General features: G+C 38.9%; 1 protein-coding gene across 2 annotated transcripts; it reads right to left on the reverse strand.

Moving 5' to 3' along the window:
• Window positions 1-123: 123 nt before the first annotated feature.
• ube3a (ubiquitin protein ligase E3A) lies at window positions 124-11,622 on the reverse strand. 2 transcript variants are annotated; one of them, XM_020631882.3, is made up of 11 exons: window positions 11,369-11,622; window positions 10,078-10,123; window positions 8,090-8,361; window positions 6,800-7,998; window positions 6,485-6,629; window positions 5,542-5,747; window positions 4,336-4,500; window positions 3,747-3,902; window positions 3,582-3,655; window positions 2,868-3,011; window positions 124-2,539 (listed from the first exon to the last, which is right to left on the reverse strand). In XM_020631882.3, coding segments are annotated over exons 2-11 (2,484 nt in total). In that variant the 5' UTR covers window positions 10,080-10,123; window positions 11,369-11,622; the 3' UTR covers window positions 124-2,418. The 2 variants fall into 2 exon arrangements, with proteins under 2 accessions (XP_020487538.1, XP_065812187.1); XM_065956115.1 differs by having other exon boundaries at window positions 8,090-8,165; window positions 11,369-11,621.
• Window positions 11,623-15,510: the final 3,888 nt, after the last annotated feature.

Here is a 15,510-nt window from a genome sequence, read left to right on the forward strand (position 1 = left end):
ATTGGCCTGGGGACACAAGCAGTTGCCTACCTCCCCTGTAGACAAGCAGTGCCTCTACCTGAAGCTGCTGCTTAAAATCACCTGTTTAATGTTGTTACTGGGAATTTCAGCCATATATATGAATTACACTTTGATATTTTCATCTTTATTTACTTTGCATAATAGTTGCTTTACATAAGAGTTTCACATTTTCTGCACATTCTTAATGTACCTGAGATATTTGGCCAAATAAAACACTTCATGTGACTCTTTCCCTTATGCAGGCATTGCACATTTGGCAACTTCACTTACAAATGTGCAAGCATGAAACACTTAGGAGCAAACAAACCAAAGGAGGGGAAACACTTCTTTCAGGATGTGAAAGTCTGAACCGACCAGTCAGTTAAGTACAGTACATTCTGAAAACCTGCAAGCTTTTAAAACCACCAAGTCAGGTTCACTTTTTTTCAAAACACACAGTATTATTTTTTTAGGTAAAACAAGAGGCACAACACAGAAACACTTAAAAATAACCCTCAGGTTTGTGGTGAGATCTCTCTGTTCTTACACAGACAGGAAATACTTTAAATATAGGCTCGTCAGTGCGGCTAATTGGGCAAGCAGTAATATAAAAAGCTTCACCTCAATGTACTACGATGACAATCATAACCAGGAGCACCATTAGTCAGTTCACTATAATGTGGGAAGAGAGACTGACGACTGAATACTGCTACGCCAAGAAGAACAAGAAAAGTCAAACAAAGTCAATAAATATACTGTATGTGCTGACATTCACTGAAATCATGTGTATAAGTGCACTTTCACAGCTTCACAAATCAAATATTATTAGAACAAAACAAACTAAATATTTAAAGGGTTATCTGGTATCTTTAAACCTGGACTGATTTTATTTACAATATATTTTTTATATATTTGGGGGTCTAAAACACTCATAGGTTATATCTGAACGGCTCAGATTTTATTTTTAAATGTCAGATAAAACTTCCTCTGAAGTAGCCGCTCGAGATAATGAATACAATGCTTTAAAGGTCACATATTCTCCTCCTTTTCAAAAAGTTTAAATAAGTCTCAGAGGTCCGCAAAACATGTCTGTGAAGTTTCTTGTTCTGAATCCACTCTGATCATGTATTTGATCATGTCTATAAACCCCTCTATTTCAGACCTGCTCAGAACAGCCTGTTTCTGTGTCTGTACCTTTAAATGTAAATGAGCTGTGTTTGACCACGCCCCTCTCTGGAAAGGGATGTGGCTTGGGCTTTCTCGCTCCATGCCTTGTTGTTTACGCGAAGATGGCAGACTCAGAGGGCAGAACACACACCTAGCTGTGCGAGTGTCATCCACCTGGGGGAGGGGTTACTGCCCTTTGTGATGTCACAAAGGGAAAACCTCCAAATGGCCTGTTTGAGTACTCTCTTTCTGAAAAGTGGAGCAGGCAAAAGATGAAGAGGATGGACTTTTACAGGTTAGAGACACATATTAGTGTTATAAGAAAAACATATTCAAGTGTATTTTTCAGATGTGACCTTTAAATTAAAAAAAAAAAGGCAGCTGTCACATTGCTCTCTTCGACGCCAACATTGATAAAAACTGAAATTTACCTTGCAGAAATGGGAGTTGTAGGTTCACCTCTGCCTTAATTGGTAAAGTTATTTGTGCTTTTGTGAGACTACGTCCTGCATTTAAAACATCAAACAGGCTCCTATGTCTTGTCTGCTAATAACCTTTTAAATAGCCCAATAAGATATTTATATATCGTTTTTTAACTAGTTGGGTGGTACAGCTGGCTGTAAAACAAATAGCCCATCAGGGATAATTAAGATAGCCTTGATTCTACTTGGCATATCATAACATTTTTTTAGAAGTAGCCGATCAAGGCTGTGGTGGACGAGCAGCTCTGGTAGTACCAGAAGTCTGGTGGCTTTGATGCAAACAAAGAAATGGTTCTTCCTCAGCGATGTTGACAGTTTATGTTTCAGGTTTGAATAAAGCGTTTTTTTATTTAAGTAATAATTTAGTTTTCTCTTAGAGAGCTGGAATAAAACTCTGAATCAGTCAATAACAAAAACTTTGGGAACTTTTGCCCCGAATAAGAGATTACTGGCTGAGTTGAAAACCGTTTTTTCATATTAGCCTTTTAAACCCTCAAAATTCGTAAAAAAAAAAAAAAAAAAAAAAAAGGCCCTGGGTTGAATATACCAAGGTATCCCTTTAAGCGCCGTGCTAAATTCTTTGGAAAACCTAATGATCTGTTTTCAAAACTACCTCTCAAAGGACGTAAGGCCTTGAAGAGTGAGAGGCTGACAGTTGGGTATGACGTTTGTTAGGCACAAGATTATTGCAGCATTTGTTTCATGTACTTTCCCTCACTACTCTTTTGTAATCTCCCTTTGTTTTAATCAAACTTTCTACGACAATCTGTCACAGCATCCCAAATCCTTTGGCATAAGTGATGGCCTTGAGGAGTCTTTCTCTCAGTTTTTCCTTGGAGGAGTACTCTGGGAGCAGCAGTGCGTTGAAGCAGGTGTGAGAAGTTGGCAGCCTGAAAGAAAGCACATAAAGAAATAAGAGCGCTGCTGGGCCTTGCACCAAAAATGGGACAACTATGAAATGAGTCAAGCTTAGAATGAATTATCAGCATCAGCCAAATGTTTTTTAAACTTTGTTTGTTTGACAGGAAAAAGAACAAAATCACAAAGGAAGCATCGTCATGTCAGTAACTGGAGTATTTTTAGGTATTTTGGATCCTAAAGGGCAGACCAGATGCCTTTTTTAAATCTGCCCTCTAAGCAAATGAGGCCAAGGAGGCTCTATTTATTTGTGCCTGAAAAGATCTAAATAAAACCTCTAATACGCTGACTGTTCTGTACCTGTCTGTGTCAGAGCCGTTCTTGGCGATGATCATTTTTAATTTTCCGAGCCCACCAACGGGCGCTCTGTCTGTGCCCGTGGTGAACTGAAGAAACAACCGCTTCTGCTCCTCGCCAAACGAGTGGATCGTCTCCCAGAAATCTCTGCAGAAAATAAATATTATTTATAAACAGGTCTTGATATTAACACCCGCCTTCATGCCAAATGTGTAGTAGTGTATAACACAGTCTCTCCCACCAGCCAATTGCTTACATATATTTTATGATGGCGAGAGAGAGAGAGAGAGAGAGAGAGAGAGAGAGAGAGAGCAGTATAAGATAAAGAACAGTGCAGCACATACACTGTATCTGAATATGTGTATATTGAGTGTCTACGAGTGAAAACTAAAATTATTGATCACTGACCACTGTAATATTTTTAAAGATATGGGTGTGTACAGTGGTCCTTTACATTCAAAAAGGTTTTAAATCTAGTTCAAGTCAATATTAGAATGCCACAGTCAACTTTTATCATGTGAAACATAATGTCCTATCAACAAAATTGTGACTAGTGAAAATGCTGAGTGGCTAGTAACTTGCCACGGTGGCTGGTGAGCAAAAGAAGTTAACACCTAGTCCTGCCTTTAAATCAATGGTGTGTCTGACAAACATTTGTGCGACCTAAGACTATGACTGGAGTAATGTGTTGAGTAAGTTAAACAAAGTCAGACTTACTTGATTATCTGACTGTCTTTGCTATATCCTCCGTCATATTCTGTTGTCTTCTCGAGGGCTTCAAAGTCGAGTTTCTGTCAAATCCAGAGAGATTGTTGTGTGATTATTTTAACACTGGCAACACTAAAGTAACATAAAAATCAAAGATACGCTTGGTGTCCTCACCCTGCTTCCACAGATGAGCATCTCTACTTCCTCCGGTCTGAACAAATATTTCAGCGGGGACTCGTTTGTGACCATTAGGAAACCTTTCTTGAAGGCCTTGAATTGTCTCTCCACACTCGTGTTCAGTATGTAATCAGCATACAGGTGCACAAACTCCTGGAATATGAAGACAGAAAACAAGGCAGCAGAAGTCACACCTCATGAGTGATTTTATTTCAAAGATAATATGAAAGGAAGTTAATCCTTTCAAACATTGAGTCTGAGCATTCTTTATATTTCAAGGGATTTTTCTAAAAAGAAAAAAGAGAGACAGGATGTACTGTCAAAGGAAAAGGAAGCTGAATGAAGTAACTTACTCCTACATACTCTTAAGTATATTCAGCTCCTGTTGCTCTGCTTGGAGTATGTACACTAAAACTGAAAGAGCTATATGCATCCCTTACTGATTCTAGAAAAAGATCAACACTATCTTCAGACGTGTGAATAATACTAATATGTCTAAGAATTAAATAAACATCAATACCCCCTTTTATAAATGAACATATTAGTCCTTCACACACAGCACTGTTGATGTGTAAAGATACCTCACCTGTCTGTTCTCCTCGGTCACAGGGATCTGGTCCCCTTCCTCCTTTAAATCGCATAAAACCGGGTTCCCGAAAAGGTCTGTGTGTGAGATCTGGAAGGTGAGCATCATGTCTTCCTTTACGTCGCCGCTATATTCCAGCAGATTCTTCAGACTTTGGTGGAGAGCCTTCAAAGACAGAAGGAGACAGAAGGAGTGAGAGGACATTTTTGTTTCTATGGTGTGTAAGTGCTGGTTGTCTTCACTGAACATATATTATTACTATATTATTTTGTCCAAACAATAAAAAAATATATATAATATGTTTTTATTTTATTTCAGTTGTGTTAGTCATAATTTTGATAAATATTGTTGTGTTTTTCATTTAGAGTTGAATCTTTTTATTTACTTGATTTCCTCAGGTGTTTTTGCTTTTATCTCTGTTGTTTATTTTATTCCCCATTCATTGCATGTACATCTTTTATATCTCTCAGTGTTTCCCACACAAAGACGATACCTGGGCGGGCCGCCCAAGTAAATGTATGGCCGCCCAGGTATATTCTGACCTGTTTGTATTGAATTTTTCATTTATTCATAAAATTGCTGCGTGCGCAAAACAGTGAGAGAGAGAGAGAGAGAGCGAGAGAGAGAGAGAAGGTCCACTGTCCGTACATCCCTCTTGCTCATATCAAAACTGATGCTTCTCATGGCTTAGTTTTTAAAAATGTTAATGTACAGCTGTTTGCTGCTGATTCTGTGCTGAACTCCTACAAATAACGAAATATCAAACTTTTCAAAACGCAAGGCTTACTCCTGTTTGTGTCTGTGTGCATGCGTGGATAAATTGAGCAGATTAAAGTTCTTTGTTGCAAAAACTAAATTAATTTAGAGGGGGAAACACATCTGATATAAATACAAACCTAATTATTATTATATACCCTGAGAGTAAGGAAAAAATAAATATGTTTTGTATGTATGATTTAAAGTCATACAGTATTTAAGTATTGGACATGTACTACAGTGCAACAGTTTTGTATAAGCAAAAGTAACCTGCTTAATCATTGTGCTCTTTTACCGTTCAAAAACTGCTTCATTATTTTCTTGATTTTTTCAATAAGGTGATAACACTACACACATCCTCTAAATAGCAGCTATATCCAACATATATTCAGAAATACAGAATTGATCTTGTCGTTGAGTATACAAGAACTTCAGAGGGAGTTACTGTACTGGATGTGAGTCTGACAGGTCCAAGGAAGTCCCTTTCTTGCCCATGAGTTTCCTGTAGACCACCATGGGGAAATGAACGTCCAGGATGCAGTTGTTGTAAATGGCCAACCCAAGAACGAGTCCAACCAGGGTGTACTGAGCTTCATTCTCCAGTGAGGACGAGTTAAACCAAAACAGTTTTGTGTCGTCGTCGTAGGTGAACATTCCTGTTCAGAAAAAGGGAGAGAGAGAAAGAGAAAGAGAATGAGAGAGAGAGAGAGAGAGAGAGAGAGAGAGAGGGAGAGAGGGAGAGAGGGAGAGAGGGAGAAACAAACATGAAAAAAATATATAAAACAAACATCTATCTTTCTTTATAGCTCTGATCCCATCATAAGCCAGTCACAAGTCTGTACAATAAACATAGAGAAATAGCTAACTCAGGGCTGCGTTCACATTTATGGTCTGGGGTTGCCACACTGGGTCACTGACTAATGCCAGGATGGCATGAAGTTTGTGTTCACACACAGAAGATAGGGATTATTTACCCTTACACGTACCCTTTGATAGCCTTGTTGCTGTCCTAGAGAAGTCTTAAATGTACTTTTTTAAGATCTTAGTTGTTTTTAACTGTGTGTTTAAACTGGATGAGGATTTGTGGGAGGAAGCCGGAGTACCCGGAGAGAACCCACGCTTGCACGGGAAGAACATGCAAACTCCACACAGAGAGGCTCCTGTCCGACAGGGATTCAAACCAGCAACCTCCTCGCTGCGAGGCAACAGTGCTAACCACTGCACAGTGTAGCTACAACACAGCAAAACAGTTAAATCCGTCCTCTGACAAATAGAAAAACAAACGCTGGGGTGGCAAATCAGATTCAAAGGAGGGCCAATGCCACCCATCTGGACACGACCCTGTTATAATAGTCTAAAAAAGGAGGTTAAAGAGAAAATGTTTATGTCTCACCGATGTCAGGATTAAAAATTTCCTCCAAGACCAACTGGAAGAACTCCTTTGAAACGCCGCCCTCGTCGACACCTTGCTCCCCTTCAAACTCGACAAACAGCTGCTTCTTTAGATCAGACGGGTTCTCCATGGAGATCATCTCCAGCTGCAACACAAATCCACAAGAGTAAATTATCCATTTTCAACGTAGTGGCAGAAACAGTGAATTTTTTAACACAAAAAAAAAGTTTTAAGGGGTTAACAAGGATAAAGGTATATCAAAGATAGGCCAGAACTGATATATGAGAAGCAGTAGCGTTTCAGACTGTAACTCACTCTCACGAGGGCGTCGTCGATGATGTGATCCCTGCGCACTTTAAGCTTGAGATACGGGTTAGGCTGTTGACCCTGGACCATGCTGTAGAGGGCGGTGAGGCGTCGCTCGCTGTACATCCTGATCCGGTTGTCGTAGTAAAGACCTTGGCTCTTGGTGATGACGCTGAGGATGAAGGGGCAGGTCTGGAAAGAAAACTTGGATTCGGCGTTGATCTTAAAGAAGGTGAAGTCCTTGTCCATTTCCACCACCTCGTTTAGAGACTCGTTAATAAAATCCTCAAAGGGGATGAGGGGATTTATGCTATCTAACGCTCTGACACCTAACTCTCTCTCCAGGGGATCCACTCGGGGACCCTTCTTATAGAGTCGCTCCTCACCCAGCAGCTCGTGCAAGGTGAGTTCATCGGACTCCGAGTCTTCCTCCTCGTCCTCGTTGTGCTCCACGTCCACATCTCCGCCCTGGATGCTCGCGTAGAAGACGACTTTCAAACACTGCGTGGCCGCCACCACCGTCTCGTCGTCGTTCACCAAGTTTTCCCCGTCGTATTCGTTGCTGACGACCGTGAACGTTATGAGCTGCTGGAAGGTCTCCATCATGCGGCGGATGTGCCGGAGCTCGTACGTGGACCAGAGTTTAGACAATCTGGCGAGCGCCGCCACAGGTAGTTTACTCATCGCTTTGCAAAACTGCGGCAAAGCGACCTCCAGGTACTCCGGGCTGTGGAGGTTACTGTTCTCCATCACTATAATGAAGATGTTCAGGTAGTCTGGGTTTGTTTCGTACACATCAAGGTATTCCAGGTCGAGTTCCATGTTTGGAGTGAGGTATATGATGGCGTTGACGAGAGCGGCCTCCACCTGCTCGTTGGTTAGAAGTTTGTCGTAGACTCTCCGCACGGCTTCGATGTCCACCCTGACTTCGAGAGGGTCGTCTGTACCACAAGGACTCTCCTCCGGTAAAGCAACTGCACCCAGACTCTCCGAGGGTCGTTCACTTTGGTTCTCCTTCTTGTCCGACTCATCCGTCGTTTTGAAAGAGTTTTCAGCAGCGTCCGGATCATCCTTCCTGAAACTCTTCATTAAGATTTCTGTGTTTGAGAAAACCCGGCCGATGACCCGGACCAGAGCGGAGTAGTCCCCTTCCTCCTCGCAGGAACTCAGGAGCATACATATGGTGGCCTCTGTGAGGTAATGAACATCTGTGAGAAAAAACAATGACAAGAATAAAATGAGCAAATACTTTAAAGCAGTCGCGGTCGGTTTCCAAAAGAGCGTCTGAGTGCGTTTTACCTGAGAAGCCCTCTTTGGTGGGACAGGGGTCTCCATCACTCATCTTACCGTCCTCGTCGTCGGCACTGGAGTCTTTCTTGGAGGGGTGAGGATTGCAGAGTTTGGCATTAATCTTAAACAGCTCGAGCGCTTTGGCTGCTGCTGAATTGTTATCCAAAGGTTGAAAATCACAACACGACGCACAAAACTCATTCGTGCAGGCGCCATTTCCACAGCCTTCAGTTAACTGCCGAAAGTAGCGCTCGATTAGATGCTTTGCAGCCGCTCTGTTCCTACAGGATATTTAAACAGAGAGTCAGACTGATGAAGTCAACAACATTTAAGAAAGAAGGCAGAAACACATCTTTGCAATGCACATACTAATACAGACTGAAACCCAACAGAACTGAACAATGAACAACATGCAGGTCACACATCATACTTCAGTGTTTAGAGGCTGGACGCTGTGTTTCTACCAAAGGAACAGGGTCTGAACTGTTTGTTTTAAAGAACTCTGTTAATAACTCTAGACCTCAATTACTTTCCCAGGTTCTTTCAATTCATATTTTTGTCAAATTGATTCATATTGTCCATATTTGTATCAGGTTTTTATTGTATTCGGAAGCATTGTCACATCTAGGGCTGGGTATCGAATTCGATACTTTTTTGGAAGGGATTGAATCAGAATCAGATTTATTGGCCCGGTATGCTTACACACACAAGGAATTAAACATCGGTGAACAGTGCTCTCTTATGTACAGGTACAACATTAAATATCAACACAGAGGGTTGTGACAGAGAGGTCAATTGACATGTCAATTACAGTATTGACATAAATAAGTGTGCGTATATTGATCATTTAAATCAAATAATATATATATACATATATGTATATTCACAGTGAATTGCTTGGATACTACAGAGTATTGAAAAATGGCTTGTCATTTGATACCAAATTTTGATACCTACAGAGCTTGATGGTCCGCACCATTACCATGCCTGCGGTGCGCCATCTGCATATCATTTAAACGTCGTCTCGTTTAAAATATATTCTCCTCCCTCGCCCCCTTGTCATCCTCTCTCGCCGGATTGTGTCCCGGCTGTATGAAAAGGAGCGCAGCCAATATCATCAGCCAATAAGAATGCAGCATGCTTGTTGTAGCAGGATCTGATAATGCTGGTTATTGGCTGCTTAACCAGACGGGGCAACGGGGGAGAGGCTTGACTACAGTGTGCATCGTGAAGTTTAGAAAAATGTCCAAGAGATCAAAACAGACAAGTGTTAAAAAAGACAACTTTAGTTAAAATGCATTGTGGCAAAATGGTTTATACTCTCATGTTATGAAACTGCTTTGAATGTTTTAAAATGCCATGGAGATGAAAAAGAAAACTAAAGATTTGTATCATAATGTGTAATGTTTTTTTTTTTGTTAAAATGGATTTTATAAAATTGGTATCGAAAAAAGTATTGTTAAGAAATGTTTTAAACGATACCCAGCCCTACATCTCTATTGAAAAGTCGGCAGAGGAAAAGTAATCTATTGGATGGGTTGTGCCTAAATATTATTACACTCTGAGGAAGTCGTGGCTGTCACTAGTATGTTTAAAAAGAGTTCATGAAATAACATAAGAAAATGTTCTGGTGGCTGAATTGTAAGTGCTTTATGTTACAAAAAAAAACTAATGCAGCTGTGACAGTTTTTACTGAGGGAAATAACGACATGGGTGTGAACCTGTGTAACACAGGTTTGGCCTTTTCACATGCTAGCAGACTCATTTGCCAAACGTTCATGGAAACACAGACGACATGAGCTGGAGGAACCTTCACGTCCCTCAAAAAGAAACTAAACTAAAAGTCCCTGAATCCTTTTGGTGAAAACACAGCTGAAGACATAATGACACAGTGACATAAAGAGGTGCAGACATGTATATTAGTTTAAGTAGCTTAATGGATATTAGTGTAGCCACATGGTTAACTGTTTGAGTGCAGGTCGAACAGAGTGACTTACATTCGGCTGGATTCAGGTCCCTCCCGTAGGCCCAGTTTACAGTCCACTGAAAGAACAAATTCAGCCATCATGTTGATTTATTTTTTTACCTCTGAATATCCGTATAGGTATTTACAGCAGATTCATAGGATGAAGTTGACTTTTCTCACTTTCATAAATTCCCGAGGACATCTATAAGTCCTGAAACAGTAAAAAGATCTGAGTGATGGGCCAGAGTAACATTTAAGATTGAGCTTAGAATTTATTCTCGAGCTTTTGACTTTATCATCAAATTGCAAAAAAACAGAAAATATCTTCCTTTCATTGTTGTTGTATCATTACTGATGTCACTTAAACTGGATGTTTTTATTTTATTTCAACTTCATTCGTTATATTTTGTGTTCTTTCTCCGACATTTTGACATCTAGACATCTTTTCTAGATGTTCGTTATGTCTCAACTTTCAGACTTTATTATCAAGGCCTGCAACAAGACCGAACATTTGACTTAATTCTTAATATTTTAAACGTTTACACTTTGTTTTGTACATCAATGCGTCAACAATATTTGACTTATTTGAGAATTTAACTTTATTTTCTTTCGCAAAATTGCAAAAAAAAAGTAAAGAAAGTTATTATTATTTTGAATTGTTTTTGAATTAAGTGTTTTTTCCCCTTTTAATTAATGCTTTGTGGAAGAGGGGCAGATATTATAAGATTAGTCTTCTTTCTGCCTTTTCATTTAAAATTTGAGATTTTATGTTTGTTTGTTTTTTCTTAACTTATTGTTTGTTTGAATGAAATAAAATTTACAAATTTTACCAAAAAATGGTTTTGATTTTCCTACGCCTGACACCAACACTGAAAGTGGGATTTTATTCTTGGCATTTCAAATACTCATGGGATTGGGTAATTTTATTAAGATGCAAAAATAGCTGAAGACATCACAAATCTTTGTCATGTTTTTCAACTTAATGCTTGGCCTTTGAACACTTGTGTATTTATCCATAAAGGTCATAAACATTTCTCATGCATTGTATCTTTATTTGAGTTGATAAAATGAATATAAAATGACAACTATACAGAACAAATGTATGATGTCCTTCTTCAGTGTATTAGGCATGGTGATATATTCCATGTATTAGTCAACAACCACGTTTCACAACACAAGGTGATTTAGCAGAAAGTTGGCAGCAGCCTGAGGTTTACTGTCAAACAGCACTGCTTCCTGCTTTAAAGCTCCCAGCTAGTTTTTTATTACACAAATAAACAGTACAATGCAGTGTGATAAATCGGGTATTTGTATGCACTGACCTGTGATTTGAGCAGGGGTTCAGTCCTGTGTGTCAGCCTGTCAGTGACTGTGCAGAAAAGAGCTGTTCAGTCAGAGAGACGGCTCGGGTTAAAGCGACATTCAGTCCTCCACAGTCAGAGTGAACCTGCTTCACCTGGAGACACACACCTTTAATTCGGCAAAGTTTAGATAACGTTGTGAAGTCTAAATACTTTCAGTTTAAAAGTCAGAGCGAAATATCCTCCTCTACCATCTTGTAAACAAGAGCGAAATATATCCCGGCATGCACCGCGCGAAGCTGTCAAACATCACACCCCCTCCCACCCTACGCTCCCACCTCCCACAGACACAGGAACACACCGAAATATTGATTTATCATTTATCATAACAGTACAAGAACCGAAACATCCCGATATTTTCATTTTTAACGTGTATTTGAATGAAAACAATGTGATTCACGTCGTGATCTACAATTTGTCATCAATATTATCTGCTGAAAAGAGCCATTAAAAATAGTTGTCTCCCAAAGAAAAACATTTCAAATAATTAAAAACAAGATTAATTCAATGAGCAGACAGTTCAAGAAGAAAAGTGAAATAAATAAATATTTAACGGTAGAACAAAGATAGAGGAATTTAAATTAATAATTTCAAACAGGTAAATCTGGTAAAACCTTAAAGAGCCGAAATGAGTCGTTATCACGGGCTAACAGACTAAAATAAAATGTATGGATATAAGTCCACTTAGGTCTACCTTAAAAATCAGATGTTACTGAAAATCATCAAGACAAATTATGATTGAAGGAATTTTTGTATTATGATTTTGTGAATTGAAGACTAAGGGAAACTTTTATTTAATTTTAAGGTAGCCTATAAAGTGTTTCTGCGAGCAGCCTTTTCGTCTGCAAATTTCACTTCATATTGTACGAGTTGGTTTAACCAAAATAATCCTTCACTTTTCCTGATAATAAAACAGTTTATGATTAGATATCCCTCCGCGGCTCTTTTTCTAATTCATTCAAAGTAAAGAGAGCAGCAAACTGACGCCTGTATTATGAGGGACTATTTGCTAATAATAAATACAGTAAATGAGTAAAGTAATACTCCAATGATAAGTCCCTGAACTGAATTCACAAGTTGAGCTTTAATATCAATGTGCTGTAGCCTTCATTTAGTGTGAAGACTTATTTAGATTCTTTATCATGACTTAGCTTATTTCCTCTATTATGTTGTGCTCCTGTATCCCCTGTGTGTAGTTTAATTTTAATAGTTCCTAGCTTAGTCTTTATTGTTTCCTGTTTTCTTCTTTATTTCTTCCCCAGTGTTTCATGTCTAGTTTAACTTCCTGCTCTTGAATGTTTTCCCTCCAGTTTGATTGTCCTCATCAGTTTCACCTGTGTCATGTCTGTGTCACACCTGATTTTGATTACCCCTTATGTATTATCTGTTCCTTCCCTACTGTATCAGTTTGTCATGTGTGAAATGTCAAATCTACATCCTGTCTCCATCAGCTTCTTGTGTGGATTTCTCAGCAAACTATTGTGTTTTTTTCTTCAGTTTCTGAAGTTTGATAATTGTACACTGAAAACAGTCAGCTCTCATGTTTGCCTTTTTGTATTTGGTCTTGATTACATACATTTATGTTGCTCTGCAAATGTGTCCTCTTCCTTTGTTTAAACCCTGAATGTGACAACCTAAAATACACATTTGTGGTTAAAGTAAAAATGCTGCATCCCCGACTAACTAAGAATCCTGGATGCTCGCTGCGTTGATGGAGGCTGATACAGTCGCAGTGCAATCTCTAAATCATATTCATAAACCATAAATCAAAGCAAGCGGATATAGCAGGTAGTCAAACCCCTGCAGTCTCATTCTGCTACAGGCCTTTTGTAAATTATGCATTATCTAATCTATGTGCATGGCTCTTGTGGTGCTGAGGAGATGTTTGTTATTCTGTCAGCACCGGAGCCTCATATAGAGTTTTACACTCTGTGTGACATTTGGTTTCTGCTCATATAAGTCTCTGTGTCACACTGAACACTAAGAGGGCTTCACCTTGAACGTAAAGCCGCACCAGAAGCAGAAGAAAATACTTATACTGTAAATACAGTGAGAAATGCCAGTATGGGCTAAATATCTTTCTACACTATCTGAGCACGCTTACTGGCTTACTGGCTAATCAGAGCATCTTCCTGAAAGCTAGCAAGCTGCTTTGATATTTTCCTTTTTTTTTTAAATGTGCAAAAAAAAGCTTAATGGTTGTGTTTAGAGATTCAAATCCATATCGTGTTTATAGGGTGTTATTACCTTCCTCTTATTTCTGTTCGAGTGTTTTTAAAAACATTATTGTGGCTGCAGTAACTGTTTATGACCACTGGGAGTCACTGTAAGCACAGAAGCATCAGGAATGACTCCCACAAGGTTATCCCTTTCTTCTTTTCCATATTGGAGATAATGTATGTGTTCTAATATTGTAGATATAGAAACACACTTTTCATTCATTTATAAATGATATCTGCACACAGCTTGCATAATGTACAGGACTTGTTACAGGATGCAACAATGAGCTATTTCAGGGGACAGAAGTAGACATAAAGAATGATCATGAAGGTTTGGTGTTTTGAATGCTCTGGATGATCTGCAGCACATCTCAAGAAACAGCCAAAACTCACAACCTGAAGCAGGTAAGCAAAAATAGGAAAACACAACAAACAGGCAGGAAACATTCAACACCTACCTCAGGGGGAATCAAACACCTGGAGTAGAAACAAAATAAGCAATGCAGACCTGTAGGTGAAGAAGTCAACCACATACTTACAGAAGAGTCAATGCAGAGTAAATGTGGAGGTGAGCTTCATAACTTACAGGCTTCTAATACCTACATGTTAGTGACATCAGGTAATCCTATCTTGGTTTTTATCCTGATAAAATCTGTTTATGTTGTTTATAACTTTTAATATCATACATTTCATACATTTTGTTTTTTCTACAAAATGTAATGAAACTTTGGAGTTGGCATAACATTTTAAATTGGACCCCCCAGTATATTTTGCTCTTGAATTGCTGAATTGTTACCATGATATTATACATCAAGTAGATAATATGATTGAAGAAAAAAGATCTTGTCCCAATAGAATAATTCATTAAATACTGTTGATATCAAAATTAAAACATACGATTCAAAGCTCCTGTGAATAGTTTGGATTGGTTATGAAATCTTATGAAACTGATTCTGATGCCTCTTAATGAACCTGCAAAGTAAACAAAACCATCAGCCATCCATCAGAGTATTCAGATTACTTTTTTGTAGTGACGAGTAAAGTAACGTGTGTGTTTCCGCAAATCAAGTTAACTGCTCATTTCATTCTCCATTAGAGTAATCAGTTACTGAAAAATGTGCTGCATTTCCCTCTTCCTTTTGTCGCCTTAAAAAAGGAAAGAAAAAAAATCCCGGAAACATCTGCAGCTTCTGTTTCTCTTCCTCTGGGCGGTAGCTGGTCATGATCTGAAGGTCAGCCTTCAGATGTGTCAGCGTGCATGCCAATTCAGCAAGCAGCTTTTATACTTTGTGGAAATATTCCCATTATTTATACTTTTCTTATATGTTATATTGTGTATGCCTGTTTTCTGGCTGCAGAGTTACAGATTATGACACAGATTGCACAGCCTGTCAAAGGCACATGTAGCAAGTTAATTGGCTACATCATGTTCAATAATGCAAGAGTACTATTGTAATGTTACAAGTTCTTAAGTTTCTAAAGAGACATTGCCCAACACTGTCTATATTATTATTTGAAATGCCTGAAACCACTGCAGCAGGGTGTTGGACAAAATGACTCACAGCCTGCTGCAGAAACAATCCTTTCTTCTTTTTCCACAACAAGCATTCAAAATGAGTGATACATTTAACGGTTTAAAGACAGCAAGTTGATATGTTTTCTTAAAAAAACACTTGCTTATAAAGAGGACAAGATCAGTGAAGAGATGGGATTCTGCTATGTCCACAGGGGGGCGCCAAAATCAACACAAGAATCTTTAGCGGCTTTCAGGTACTTTTAATTTGTGTGGATTTTTGGCGCCCCCCTGTGGACAAAGGATGTAGCATGCTGTCATAATAATGGCACTTTTTATCCTGATTTGTTAATCTTAAAAAGTCTGAATCT

This window comes from Labrus bergylta, chromosome 6 (assembly GCF_963930695.1).
Source record: "Labrus bergylta chromosome 6, fLabBer1.1, whole genome shotgun sequence".
Lineage (NCBI taxonomy): Eukaryota > Metazoa > Chordata > Actinopteri > Labriformes > Labridae > Labrus > Labrus bergylta.

Coding starts and splice junctions, on each gene's coding strand:
- ube3a (XM_020631882.3), bottom strand. Junction 3,903..4,335: donor TGACCGAGGAGAACAGACAG/GTGAGGTATCTT, acceptor TTCATATTCCAG/GAGTTTGTGCACCTGTATGC. Junction 3,656..3,746: donor TGCTCATCTGTGGAAGCAGG/GTGAGGACACCA, acceptor TGGATTTGACAG/AAACTCGACTTTGAAGCCCT.